This window comes from Dreissena polymorpha, chromosome 16, assembly GCF_020536995.1.
Source record: "Dreissena polymorpha isolate Duluth1 chromosome 16, UMN_Dpol_1.0, whole genome shotgun sequence".
NCBI lineage: Eukaryota > Metazoa > Mollusca > Bivalvia > Myida > Dreissenidae > Dreissena > Dreissena polymorpha.
The window spans coordinates 36,232,613-36,248,263 of record NC_068370.1 but is presented as its reverse complement, the minus strand read 5'-3'; the positions used below and the strand labels follow the sequence as shown (position 1 = coordinate 36,248,263).

The following is a 15,651-nucleotide window of genomic DNA, read 5'->3' as shown; positions in this document are numbered from 1 at the left end:
TTGTGGTGATCTCCGCCGTCCGTCCGTCCGTCTGTCCGTCCGTCCTGGCCACTATCTCCTCCTACACTAAAAGCACTAGAACCTTGAAATTTACACACATGGTAGCTATGAGCATATGTGCGACCCTGCACTATTTGGAATTTTGATCTGACCCCTGGGTCAAAAGTTATAGGGGTTGGGGTGGGGCCGCGTCAGAAATTATCACTCATTTTTTTAGGTTATTTTACATTTACTTCTTTATTTCTACACCGATTCACTTCAAATTGATACTGGACCTCACCTATGACAATACGGTCAATCTCAACCATGCATGGCCCCATTCCCAACCCTGGGGCGCCCCCCCCACATAGGCCACACCCACCAAAAATTTCCATTTACTATAATTTTTTCATTTCTACACGGATTCACTTCAAATTGATACTGAACTTTTGTTATGACATTAGGGTCAATCTCAACTATGCATGGCCCCAATCCCAACCCTGGGGCGCCCGCCCACATAGGCCACACCCACCAAAAAATTCCATTTACTATAATTTTTTCATTTCTACACTGATTCACTTCAAATTGATACTGAACTTCTCTTATGACATTAGGGTCAATCTCAACTATGCATGGCCCCATAACCAACCCTGGGGCCCCGCCCACATAGACCACACCCACCCAAAATTGCCTTTACTATAATTTCTTCATTTCTACACCGATTCACTTCAAATTGATATTGAACTTCTCTTATGACAATACAGTCAATCTCAACTATGCATGGCCCCATTACCAACCCTGGGGCGCCCCGCCCACATAGACCACACCCACCCAAAATTGCCTTTTACTATAATTTCTTCATTTCTACACCGATTCACTTCAAATTGATACTGAACCTCTCTTATGACAATACGGTCAATCTCAACTATGCATGGCCCCATTACCAACCCTGGGGCGCCCTGCCCACATATGTCACACCCACCCAAAATTGCCTTTTACTATAACTTCTTCATTTCTACACCAATTCACTTTTAATTGATGATGAACTTCTCTTATGACAATACGGTCAATCTCAGCTATGCATGGCCCCATTACCAACCCTGGGGCACACCTAGGTCAAACATTCGGCGTGGGGATACGCGTCGGCCTCTGCCGCGCCATTTCTAGTTTGCTCAATAACTTAATATCAATTGACAAATTTTAATGAATCTTGCCTCAAAAGTTTGAAGCTTATCGGGAGACTGACATGTTAAAAATATTTAAGTCTATGATGCCAAGTCAAGGTCAAAGTTGTACTTATAGGTCAAAAGTGAGATTTTTGCTTCCATGTTCATGTCTGCACCATATTTCCTATACCTTTTTAAGGACTGTTGTGTAAATGTGGGAATCTGTTTAACAAAAAACAACAAATGTGTTTAACTCTTATAAACATATTTTTCTTTATATGTGACTGTCTTTAGGACAGAATGGTGGATTTTTACTCAATCTTGCATCATGACTAGTAGTACTAGTGGAACAAAATGCATCTGACTGGGCAAGGGACTGTTGCTTGAACAGAAGATCAATTCTTTTAAATTTGGCGAATGTTTTACTGTTGATTTTTTTTTAAAATAAGACATGCTGTTATGAGACATTATGTTGTTTTGACCTTCACCTTCCGGCCGTTTTTGATCGTTTGGGTGTTTTTATGTCCCCCACCACTATATTGGGGGACATATTGTTTTGTAGGTTTTGTAACCGGACCGGGGGAAATCTGTGCCCTTGTTATGATTAGCACAACACAACTCGCTTGCTGCGCTTACTCTTGTATTAATTCATTATAATGTCTCAACAATCATTCCTTCCTAACTCTATTAAATTCTTATCAGATCTTATTTAACAAATTCCATCCTCCTATTTCCAACTGTCTTTCTAACTTGTAACTGACTTTCTTACTTTTTCTTACTGACCTCTACTTCCTTCCTTCATAAGCTAACTTGTCACTCTTTTGAAACCCTTTCATCCCTAATACCAAGTCACACCCACACATCTCACTGACCAATCGTATCTCTCCCTTCATCCATCGATCATACAGATCCTTAATTCCAAGTCACACCCACACATCTCACTGACCAATCATATCTATCTCTCATCCAACATACAGTACCTTACTTCCTTACTTCTATAAGACTGTAATTAATTAGCACCTAGTCTAAGAATCTTTAGATCTTTAGCCACAGTCATTATTTATAGCTAGAGCTGATAAGCATACAGTCAGCATACAGTTTGCATCTTAAGTGTGAATTCAACATGAGAAGACTTCCAAGACTGTAACTAACACAATGTAATCAATATCAAGTTAAACATGTGGTTCAAAGTAACCCTCTACTGTACTGCAATTCAGTAGACAAACTATAACTATGATATTGTGTGAATTTATAATCAAAATCAAATAATAATACAATAATATTTGTAACTCTGTGACAGTTTGTTTGTTTGTCCCAACTTTAACATTTGCCATAACTTTTGCAACATTGAAGATAGCAACTTGATATTTGGCATGCATGTGTATCTCATGGAGCTGCACATTTTGAGTGGTGATTAAAATTCAAGGTCATACTTCAAGGTCAAAGGTCAAATATATGGGTAAAAATCGCTCATTTAATGTCACTTTTGCAATATTGAAGCTAGCAACTTGATATTTGACATGCATGTGTATCTCATGGAGCTGCACATTTTGAGTGGTGAAAGGTCAAGGTCATCCTTCAAGATCAAAGGTCATATATATGGGGACATAGTGTTTCACAAACACATCGCTTGTTTTTCTGATGTATTATTGAGCGTCTAATTGATTAAGGTTACATACAAAAAAACGGTCAATTTTTAACTAAAAATCAGCAATTTTTGTGTGTTTGTTTTCATTTTCTGAGGGGGAAAAAGTTTTTTTGGGAAAAAAAAACTTTTCAGGTGGGAGACTGCTGCCGATATTCTGTGGCAGATTTGTTAGATTGAGGTCCCTGATGTCAAGGTTGAACTTTAAGGTCAAAGGTTCTAGCTTCCATGTTTGCGTCCACTCTTAATCTCCTATACCATTTGAAGGATTTTTGAGAAATTGGCTACAGTATTGACAGAATGTGCAGTAGGAAGTCAAAGTCACTCCTGGTCAAGGTCATACTTCCAAGTGAAAATGTTTCTCTTTTTAGTTTTCTGTCTATTTTCTATAACAATTTACAGAATTTCATTTTATAACTTAGTCACAATCTTTAGGTAATGGAGGCGATTTGCTGAAAACATGAATCAAACATACTCGCTAAAAATCAAGGTTACCACTCCTAAGGTATTTTTTATTTACAGCAGATTTATAGTTGTCTCTTTGAATGACTTGTTATAGATTAAATGGGATTTTTTCGTTTTTAGGCATATGGCATAGTGTGGAAGGCAATTGATAGAAGAACAGGGGAAGTTGTTGCTGTCAAGAAGATCTTTGATGCTTTCCGTAACCAGACAGATGCTCAGAGGACATTCAGAGAGATTATGTTTTTACAAGACTTTGGAGAACACCCCAACATAATCAAACTTCACAATGTCATAAAAGCAGAAAATGATAAAGATATTTATCTAGTCTTTGAATTTATGGGTAATAATGATTATTATTGTTATTTTTGTATAATACATGTATATAATATAGTTTACAACTTCAATTTATGTTAATATTTAACGCCCTTTTCTTGGATTTATTGTCATCACATTCATAGAAGTGTGAGTAGAATAAAAACCTTATTTTTTAGTTCTATTGAAAGTCTTATAAAAAATATTATATTTAAAATTCATAAGTAAGCAACAACAAGAGCCTAGAGACAGTAGAGATCTTCCTATTAGTTTTGTCATTATTGTCCCCTACCAGTGAAACTGGAGGGGACTTATGGTTTGCGCTCTGTCTGTCAGTCAGTCAGTCTGTCACACTTTTCTGGATCCTGCGATTACTTTAAAAGTTCTAAACATTTTTTCATTAAACTTGAAACATGGATAGATGGCAATAAAGAGATGGTGCACATCATTTCATTTTGTTCCTACATAAATAATTCTGGTTGCTATGGCATCAAATAAAATAGAAATATTTCTCAAAATTATGGATCCAGTGTTTACTTTAAAAGTTCTTCATATTTTTTCATGAAACCTGAAATTGGATAGACGGCAATATGGAGATTATGCACGTCATTTCATTTTGTTCCTACATCAAGAGTTCTGGCTGCTATGGCAACAAATAGAGTAGACATATTGCTGAAAATGGTGGAGTTTCACCATTAGGGGGACTTGCATTGCTTGGCAATAGTCTTGTTTTGACATTGTTTTGTACTCAGAAGTTGTGATTGTCATTACAAGAGAGTAACACTGAGTGGTGGTCTTTATTTCTGAATACAAAATTAAATGTTGTTTTTGTTGCAACACATGTTACTCGTTATTTATGGTTTGTTCTTTCAGAAACTGATTTACACAATGTTATCAAGCGCGGTAACATTCTGAAAGATGTACATAAGCGCTACATTATGTATCAGCTGTTTAGAGCAACAAAATACCTCCATTCTGGAAATGTGATACACAGAGATCAAAAGGTATTTTACAATAGTAAAATGTATAAATGGTCAAATCATTGAACTGAAATTTTAATTATTGACAGACTCATGTTGCGTTGGTTTTAAGTGTTGTTGAGCCAGCTTGCTTTGTAGATTCCCGCCGCATAATATGTAAGGTTATTGGTCATGATATTGTTTTTATGGCCATTTTCCCCCTACTTCAGATTTAAGTAAGGCAGTTGTCAGTTCCTGGCATGACTATGAACACTAAGCAATAGTAAAACCAGCAAATCCAGGAAAAATATGAGTTAACATTCCCGATTTTGTGATATCACTGAAATGCTGATGAAAGCAGTGAGCATTCCAACTAAACAAACAGAAAGATGTTATATTTTTTCAAATATTTTATTCAGATATTTCTCATATTTTTTTCGCCAAAATATTAATAAAAAATAATATTGAAAAATCCTTTTGAACCTTAACTTTTCCATATATTGCCAGATTTTAAAGTAACATGTTACAGATGTTTAACATACTGTTACGACGTGTGACTTGTTACGCCTGTCTCTTTACCTCAAACATGGATGTCAAACAGGTTAAAGCTAAAATTTGAAAATTAAAATGCTATGTGGGAGCATCTGTGTGCAATCATCAAATGTCTTGACAGGTTTCAAATCAACACTGCAAATCATGATAAAGTCACAATGCTTTCATGTAAATCATGTGTTAAAATATCCAAATGCTTTGAGTTTATGTCTTGTTTTAAAGCCTTCAAACATCCTTCTGGACAGTGAGTGCATGGTGAAAGTCTGTGACTTTGGATTAGCTCGTTCACTGTCACAGATCAGCATTGATGCTGAAACTGGCGATCCCAACCTCACCGAGTATGTAGCCACACGCTGGTACAGAGCTCCTGAAATACTGCTGGCCTCTCACAGGTGAGTCAATGTTGAAATCTGAGCCTCATTTCAGTTCAATCATTTAGACATCTCAATTTATAATATATTATCAGCATTAAGGACCAGTCTCCTTGTGCTTGTGCCAAGTTACACAATGTGTAAGGCAATGCAGATTTAAGAGATTCTACAAAGTATAGGCAAAGAAGAATCATAATTATGTGTACTTTTATGTAAACAGTGTTGCTACTAGGCCAAAAAATTATAATTTTATATCATTATGTCTACAAATGTTGCAAACAAGTTTTAATTGTTGTCATTTTTGCCACACTTTATTATAAGTGGGAGGAATGGTCATATTCATGTATGTGGAAACAAATATTGGAGGATTATAAAAAAAATTCAATTTGACTGAAAACGAATCAAACTTCCAATGTTGATCTGCTTTCTGATAAGTTACTATTTGAATTTCCGGCAAGGCTGGATTTTTGTTTGGGGAAAACATCATTCGAACATAAAAATCCATCAAAGCAGAAAGTTTCCTCTCTGATAAGCCTGTGCAAATTGTACAGGCTAATCTGGGTCAACACTTGGATGTACATTTATCAGGACCAGTTTACCCAAATTTCAAATTCCAGTTATTGTTGGGCATAAGTGTTAGCGATACGTCAGTTAGAGGTTGTTTGCTGCTGATGTTGCATTCAGTACTTTGATTTCATGACAGAATAGTTGCCAACTCATGCGGCACAATAAGTCATACTGAAACATTCTGTGTATTTGGTCATTTAAAAAAAAAGGACTTGCTTATAAGAAATGTCCTTAAACAGAACTTTGGTTGTCTATCATTTTTATCAATCCACAGCATTTGTTAGACTATGGCTTCATTGTTTTAAACAAATCAATTTAATATTCATGGACTAATATAAATCTCTCTTAATTAGCCCCCCTTTTAAGAAGACGAGGTATATATTATTTTGCTGGATGTCTGTCAGTATGTCGGTAGACGAGTTTCCAAACAATAACTCGTCAAGGAATTGACTGATTGGCATGATACTTCACATGTTAATTTGCTTTAGACATAAGATGACCCCTATTGAAATTGTGACCACTAGGTCCAAGGTCACTGTCACAATAAGTATGAAAATCGTTTCGTATCAATAACTCGTCAACTCATTTACAGAGTGGCTAGATACTTAAAATAAGCATTGGCCTTGGACAGTAGATGACCCCTAATGAATTTGGTGTCACTAAGTCAAAGTCAAGGTCACTGTCACATTTTGTGTGAACATAGTTTCTGATAAAAAACTGGTCAACCAATTGATCGATTGGCTTGAAACTTCCCATGTGCATTGGCCTTGGGCAGTAGACGATCCCTATTGAAATTTATGTCACTGGGTCAAAGGTCACTGTCTCAATGCTGTAATTACTCTATGTTTTAGGACACTCTAATTTTTCGGACACCCCCTTTTTTAACGAAAATAATTATTTTTCGTGACTTAATTTTCGGACACACGAGTTGTCGTCCATAATTAATGTCTCTAAGTTTTCGGACAGCATATTTTACAGTGCTATTTTACCAAATTTCGGTCCTGTTTTCGATATCTAATGACACTTTGATCAAGGGGTTTTAACATCATAGGGGTGTTAACATCATAAAACATGGCAGGTGCATGCCTGAGGGCACTGGACCATTACATTTACGTTATTTGGTAAATAACCTTATAAACCTGTATTAAACAATGGTTTCGCCCGAAAGCATAAGCGTTATGACAATTACCAGGGGTAGTGCCAATTAACAGTTCAATTATCTACCGCAAAGGTACTACCCCTTCTCAGTAAAATAACTGTGACAAATACTAAACGCTTCAAAGTTTGATGCACCTATTTCAAGTTTTACGAACAATGGAAGGTGTTTGACAACAACTATTGGAAATGAACAAACAAAGAATTCATAGTTTGCTTTTTATGTCCCCCACTATAGTAGTGGGGGACATATTGTTGGGGTTGGTTGGTCTGCTGGTTGGTTTGCGCCAACTTTAACATTTGCAATAACTTTTGCAATATTGAAGATAGCATCTTGATATTTGGCATGCATATGTATCTCATGGAGCTGCACATTTTGTGTGGTGAAAGGTCAAGGTCATCCTTCAAGGTCAAAGGTCAAATATATGGGTCAAAATCGCTTATTTAATGTACACTTTTGCAGTGTTTCAATATTCAAGATAGCAACTTGATATTTGGCATGCATGTGTATCTCATGGAGCTGCACATTTTTAGTGGTGAAAGGTCACGGTCAAGGTCATCCTTCAAGGTCAGAGGTCAAAATTATGTGGACAAAATCGCTCATTTTATGAGTACTTTTGCAGTATTGAAGATAGCAACTTGATATTTGGCATGCATGTGTATCTCATGGAGCTGCACATTTTGAGTGGTGAAAGGTCAAGGTCATCCTTCAAGGTCAGAGGTCAAATATATGTGGCCCAAATCGCTTATTAGCTCATCTATTTTTTGAAAAAAAAAAATGAGCTATTGTCATCACCTTGGCGTCGGCGTTGGCGTCGGCGTCCGGTTAAGTTTTGCGTTTAGGTCCACTCTTCTCAGAAAGTATCAATGCTATTGCATTCAAACTTGGTACACTTACTAACTATCATGAGGGGACTGGGCAGGCAAAGTTAGGTAACTCTGGCGTGCATTTTGACAGAATTATGTGCCCTTTTTATACTTAGAAAATTGAAAATTTTGGTTAAGTTTTGCGTTTAGGTCCACTTTTCTCAGAAAGTATCAATGCTATGGCATTCAAACTTGGTACACTTACTTACTATCATGAGGGGACTGGGCAGGTTAAGTTAGATAACTCTGGCGTGCATTTTGACAGAATTATGTGCCCTTTTTATACTTAGAAAATTGAAAATTTGGTTAAGTTTTGTGTTTAGGTCCACTTTATTCCTACAGTATCAAAGCTATTGGCTTATACTTGCAATACTTATTAACTATCATAAAGGGACTGTGCAGGCAAAGTAATGTAACTCTGACTGGCATTTTGACAGAATTATGTGCCCTTTTTTATACTTAGAAAATTGAAAATTTGGTTAAGTTTTGTGTTTTGGTCCACTTTACCCCTAAAGTATCATAGATATTGCTTTTATACTTGGAACACTCGCAAACTATCATAAGGGTACAGTAAAAGGACAAGTTGCATAACTCTGGTTGTCATTTTTACGGGATTATGGCCCTTTTTTGACTTAGTAACTTTGAATATATGGTTAAATTTTGTGTTTCGATCCACTTTACTTCTTAAGTATCAAGGCTATTGCTTTCAAACTTCAAATACGTTCATGCTATCATGAGGTTACTGTACCTGGCAAGTTGAATTTTACCTTGACCTTTGAATGACCTTTACTCTCAAGGTCAAATTATTAAATTTTGCTAAAATTGCCATAACTTCTTTATTTATGATTAGATTTGATTGATACTTTGACAAAACTACTCTTACCTGACATACCACAATAGACTCCACCCAAACCATCCCCTGTGCCCTCCGCCCTCCCCCCCCCCCTCCCCCCGCAATTTTTTTTTTTTTTTTTTTTTTTAAGATCATCTCACAAATGACCACCACACCCTCCCACTATACCCCCCCCCCCACCCCCCACAAATATTTTTTTTGAAACGGTTAAAAAACACAAATATTTATTTTTATTATTTTATGTTTGAAATACCATCCAACCATCGCACCCAAGAATCCCCCCCTCCCCCCACCCGAATCCCCCCCCCTAAATTTTTTTTTTGTGTTTTGTTTTTTAAGATCATCTCACAAATTACCACCACACCCTCACACTTTACCCCCCCCCCCCACCCCCCCCCTAAATATTTTTTTTTGAAACGCTTAAAAAACACAAACATTTATTTTTATTATTTTATGTTTGAAATACCGTCCAACCATCGCACCCAAGATTCCCCCCCCCCCTCCCCCCCACCCAAGTCTCCCCTCCCCCTAAATTTTTTAAAGATCATCTCACAAATTACCACCACACCCTCACACTTTACCCCCCCCCCCCCCACCACCCACCCCACCCACCCCAATTTTTATTTTTTTTTGAAACGGTTAAAAAACACAAATATTTCTTTTTATTATTTTATGTTTGAAATACCATCCAACCATCGCACCCAATATTCCCCCCCCCCCCCCCCCCCCCACCCCCCCCCCCCCCCCCGGATTATTTTTTTTGCGTTTTTTTTTTCGCATTTTTGGAAGACAATGTAATAATTTCCACACCCCCACACTATACACCCCTCTTCACTCCGCCCCTCTCTCCTTTGTGATTGAAAATGAGAGTCCCTTCACCTTTAAAAAGAAAATAGATGAGCGGTCTGCACCCGCAAGGCGGTGCTCTTGTTTTATGAATACTTTTGCAATATTGAAGATAGCAACTTGATATTTGGCATGCATGTGTATCTCATGGAGCTGCACATTTTGAGTGGTGAAAGGTCAAGGTCATCCTTCAAGGTCATCCTTCAAGGTCAAATATATGGGTCAAAATTGCTCATGTAATGTCACTTCTGCAATATTGAAGCTAGCAATTTTATATTTGAAATGCATGTGTATCTCATGGAGCAGCACATTTTGAGTGGTGAAAGGTCAAGGTCATCCTTTAAGGTCAAACGTCATATAGGGGTGCAGTGCAAACATATATAACTGTAATTTATGCTATACGGCATGGTATTTTACAAGAACGTGCTATTACTGGTAGTCGTTGATACAATTGATACAATACAATATTTTCGATCACTTCAATTTTCGACTCTAAGTTTTCGGACACCTGTATTATGTGAATATTTTTCGTATCTAAGTTTTCGGACACGAACATTTTTTATTAGCGAGGAAACAGAGAAAACCCGAGCTATCGTCATAGCCAGCTCGTCCACCGTCCGCCGTAGGCGTTGTGCTAAAACATTAACATTGGCTCTAAAATCAAAGTTCTTCCACCTACAACTTTGAAACTTCATATGTAGATGCACCTTGATGAGTTCTACATGCCACACCCATTTTTGGGTCACAAGGTCAAAGGTCACTGTGACCTCTAATATCAAACTTTAACATAGGCTTCAGGGCTTAACACTAAGGCTGTTCCGAATGACATTCTCTGCCTGTACCTAGGTCCGGGCTAGCCAATGTCCCAGGAACATGCCCAACCGGTTGTGTGTATTTTGGGAGGGATTATGTGTTCTATTTCAATAAACTGCATTTTAAATAAGCTTTTCAAAGGTGCAACAATCTTAAAACAGTACAATCAGATGACAATTAAATCCCAGAGTGAAGTCGGAGACAACAAACAGATCGTATCTCAAAATAGATTTGGAACCACCTGATTGCAATCAAAAAGAGGCAGATAATTCAGAAAATCCCCAACAGTTTTCCTGTTAAAACACGTCAGTACCTATTTTTAAACGGAATTCCGCTACAGACAGTTTTTGATTGGTTTCCTCGTAGTGACGTGTTTTCTCGATAAAAATACGTTATAATCTAAAAGCCGGGATCGCCCAGGATCGTCCGGGGTGGATGAAGGCAACTTGACATTAACACAAAGTTACTATAAAATTATTAGTTATTTATCAATTTTAAATAATTGTAATTTGTTTGATCGATAAGAAGTGTTTTGACAATCTTTTTAACACAATTCAATTAGCAAAACTAATATTAATGGTCGATCCCGGCTTTTAGTAGAGAGTTAACCCTTTACAATTGTTACAACTACCGTAACACGTTATTTTGCGAAACCTAAGATTCACTTACCATTTGTTGTCAGACGTTAACCGCGGCAATCTATGTAAAAAAGCTTTGGCTTTACAGGTGGGAATGAGGGTTCCTCAGATAAGAAAAGAAAAGAGAAGGAGGAAAGTAAGAGAAAGTATGAGGGAAAAAAAAGGAAATTCTCCCGAAATGGCGTGAAGATTACAAATAGATGTCTAAAAAAGATGAATATTGAATTCATTAACATTAGCAAGGCAAGCTAATAAGAAATTTTGAATCATAATTGTGCATCTCTACGCACAAGAAAATGCAAGTTAAATGATAAATATAAAGGTTTTGATATACTTGGGTCAGGGCAAATGAAAGATTGGTCAGGGCTAGTAGGTTCTACATTTACAAGCCTGAATGGGCTAGTTGAAAAAAAAATTAATGTTAAGCCCTGCGACTCTAAAATCAAAGTGCTTCCTCCTATAACTTTGAAACTTCATATGTAGTTGCACCTTGATGAGTTCTACATGCCACACCCATTTTTGGGTCACTAGGTAAAAGGTCAAGGTCACTGTGACATCTAATATGAAACTTTAACAAAAACCTTAACATTGCCTCTAAAATCAAAGTGCTTCCACCTACAACTTTGAAACTTCATATGTAGATGCACCTTGATGAGTTCTACACGCCACACCCATTTTGGGTCACTAGGTCAAAGGTCAAGATCACTGTGACCTCTAAAAAAAAAAGATTCTGACAAGCTTTCGGAGCCGAGTGTGGCACCCGTTATGCCGTGCTCTTGTTATTTTTATGTGTCAAAAAAACATAGGGTTATTACAGTAAGTGTGAAAATCTTTTCCGATAACAAACTTGTTAACATGTCAACAAATATCGACCGATTGATAATTCACATGTGCATTGGTCTTGAACAGTTGAACAGTAGCTGACCCCTATTGAAATTGGGACTTGTTCAAAGCCCTTTTCGGGGAGGGGGGGGGCATATGTCTCTAAATGCGAAACTCTTGTTGATCATGATGACAGTGTACTCAAACTTATTGCACCTGTAAGGGAGAACATTAAAAAAATGAATCTCAAATTCTCAGACTTATTCAGATGTGTTTGTTACATTTCAAATCCCGTCAAATGGTTATAATTTGGAATGGCAAGGAAAGTGTGAAGATTTTGATGATCCATTTCCACAGATACACAAAGGGAGTAGACATGTGGAGTCTGGGGTGTATCCTGGCAGAGATGCTGATTGGCAAGCCACTCTTCCCTGGCTCCTCCACCATCAACCAGATAGAGAAAATCATGGCCACCATCCCCCGACCATCAAAAGAAGGTTACTAGTCTTCATCTCATTCTAACTCATTTTTAGTAATGTGAGTCTTTATCAAAATCATACCTGACATTAATTTGTTAACTCAATCATACCGACCGTTGAATTCATGAACTAAATCATACCTGACATTCAATTCATCAACTAAATCATACCAGACATTAAATTCATTCACTTTATCATACCTGACATTGAATTTATTAACTAAATCATAGCTGACATTGAATTCATTAACTAAATTATACCTGACATTGAATTAAATAAATCATACCCAGGGGGGTCAATTTTCCATATTATTCCTGAAATTCGGATTTCAGCAGACCAGGGTCCATTTTGAGATTAATGAAAGTCCAATTAGATATGTTTTTAGGAGGGAGGGGGGTTGGGGAAAAATTGTTACGAAAATAATATAATTGTTAAAGCTTCATCGTCTTAGTGCTCCGTACCTATTTTTTCCGGTATTCTATTGATTTATTTGTAATTGGCTAGCCGATGGCACAGACATGAATGACAACTTACCGAAAATCTTCGCTACTTTGCGAAATTCTTACATGTCAACGAAACGTTGCATATGTCCTCCATCGTGAAATATTCTTAGCAACCAATTAGCAAAGTTAAGCAGTTCAAAATCATATTGCAAAGCAATATACTAATCAAATTATATAGTTATAATGTTTTTGCTAGGTAGATAGTTTTCATTTGTCAGCAATTAAACAATATGCACATTTTAGTTCATGTGCAAAACATGTACCTTTTTCCATTTGTCGTTTTTTGGATACAGCATTTCTTGCTGATTTATTTCAATTTATTCTTCATGTCCATTATAAACAAACATATACTGACAAATACACATGCGGTGATGCAGACGGTCTGATTAATAATATTTCACATAGTGTTCACCTGAAATTGCAACTAGAAATACTATAAAATAGTACAATTAGAAAAGGCTCAATGGGGGGGGGGGAGATTGCCCTTTATCTCCGTTGGGGACCTGCGCGCACAGGCCCCGGCCTAATTTTCCAGATTTTAAAATGGGGACAATTGACACCCCTGCATACCCGACATTGAATTCATTAAGTAATTCATACCTGACATTGAATTCATTAACTTATTCATACCTGACATTGAATTCATTTACTAATTCATACCTGACATTGAATTCATTAACTAATTCATACATGACATTAAAGTCTTGATCTGTGTCTTAACAAAGATTGCCGTGGTGTAGTGGATATGGTGTCCGCCTAACAACCGGGAGGTCACAGGTTTGATCCCCACTGTGGGAGCGTTCTTTAGATCTCCCCCATAGACACCAAGTACTGGTTCTAGGTCCAGGAAACGGACTCGAGAGCGTTTATATAAGCCTTAGGCTTTCGATGCAATTGAGCTAAAATAAATATGTTTAAACTAAATTAAACTAACTAAGATTGAGGTCCACATCTTATTCATACCAGAAGTAAAGTCTTTAACTAAATCAAACATGTACCTTACATTGAATTCCTGAACTAAATCATGTCTGACATTGAATTAATGAACTAAATCATGCCGTAGATTGAAATCATTGACAAATGTGTGCATTACATTGAATTAATTAAGTAAATCATACCTGACATTGAATTTATGAATTAAATCATACGTGAAATTCATTAACTTAATCATACCTGACATTTAAGTCTTGATCTGATTTCTTACTGACATTGTTGTCTGTTTTATATTGTTGTCTAAAGCTTCTCTCTACATTTCGGAGCTGATCTTTGTAGATTATTGTTTTGCAATATTTTCTTTTATCAATCCTCATATTATTTGCTTGTTGTACATTAATATATAAGTCTTGATTAAATTCAATATTTACATTGTTATCTTCATTAAAACAAATCTTATTATATTATTTTTAGGCTAAATCCAGGCCATTTAAAAAGTATTAATTTCTTTACCCCACCCATGCTATACAGTGCAAAAGGTATTCATGTAATTGTATTTAGCTGTATTGAAATATTTAAAATAAATAACTGATATGAGTTCTCATTTGCAAGCATGAATTTCTGAATTTAGATTTTAACCTATTTGTTAAAGCTCATTTGCATCAAAAGCGTTTGCCCAGTTGAGACAATCAAGTCCACTTACTTGCAGGGTTGGAAATTAGTGGTTGCCTGTGAGCCCGGGGCCAGTACATTTTGGCCTGGGCAACTCAAATTGAAAAGTTAGTAGTCCAGCTGGGCAACTTGCTTTTTAAGCTTGAAACAATTCAGTGCAATTAAACATTTAATGAAATTGGCAACTGTGAGTTAATAATTAGTTTAATAAAATTCATTTATCAAAGCCAATAAAATGATTTAACTCAGACTTATATTAGGACATAATACACAGAAAATTTGTCAATTAAGCAATGTTGTTGTTTAGTTATCTTTTATTTTATTTAAAGAAAGTCTTATATACGCAGACACTACGTGTACATAGTACTGGGCTTGTAAGTCTTTAGCTGGGCAACCGTTACTCTTTAGCTGGGCAACCAAAATACTAAAGATGGTGCCCGTGTGGGCAACCAGTTGTAAAGCGTTAATTTCCATCCCTGACTTGTAGTACCTTTATTGAGGTCCAGCGTACATGTTTATTAATTCAAAGAGTCTCTAACCCCCTTGATCTGAAATGCACATTACCCCCCCCCCCCCTGCCACTCAATCACAAATGTTAGACATGCAAACAAACATGTACACAATTTTGTAGCATTTCAAAAAGGCATAATTATAGAATTAGCTGTAGGCAAGAGGCTTTAAACAGTCTGCAAATAATGCGTGACAATCAGGAGACTATAATGAGTCATTGGCATTTTTGGGAAATAGTTAGCAACAACAAACATAACAAATTTTATTATTCATGCCCAAAGAGCAAAATGTATTTCTACCCTGACATATGTTTTCAATGCACTTCTCATAATTTTGTTTCTTTTAATAAGCAAGTTTGCACGTTATGTGGAGCCCTGCGCTGAAGAGAAAAAGATATTACGCTGCCGGCTAGGAATGGAACTTTGGTCCTCCTGAACCCTCGAAAGACACAATATTTACTAAATTGATGTGATCTGTTAGTTGTTCCCTGCTGGTTTCACCAGAGGGGACTTGTGGTTTGCGCTCTGTGCGTCTGTCTGTCTGT

At 36.8% G+C, this 15,651-nt stretch overlaps 2 protein-coding genes across 5 annotated transcripts in view; one reads left to right on the top strand and one right to left on the bottom strand.

The window, feature by feature from the left end:
- LOC127861598 (speract receptor-like) overlaps positions 1–15,651 on the bottom strand; it is a 767,747-nt gene that overhangs the window by 336,326 nt on the left and 415,770 nt on the right. The gene's annotated exons all lie outside the window — the stretch shown is intronic.
- LOC127861599 (mitogen-activated protein kinase 15-like) overlaps positions 1–15,651 on the top strand; it is a 54,131-nt gene that overhangs the window by 955 nt on the left and 37,525 nt on the right. For all 3 annotated transcript variants that reach the window (XM_052400237.1, XM_052400238.1, XM_052400236.1), the window contains exons 2-5: positions 3,376–3,595; positions 4,441–4,571; positions 5,301–5,470; positions 12,368–12,507. In XM_052400237.1, coding sequence (XP_052256197.1) covers positions 3,376–3,595; positions 4,441–4,571; positions 5,301–5,470; positions 12,368–12,507 — 661 coding nt within the window. The remainder of the gene's footprint in view (positions 1–3,375; positions 3,596–4,440; positions 4,572–5,300; positions 5,471–12,367; positions 12,508–15,651) is intronic.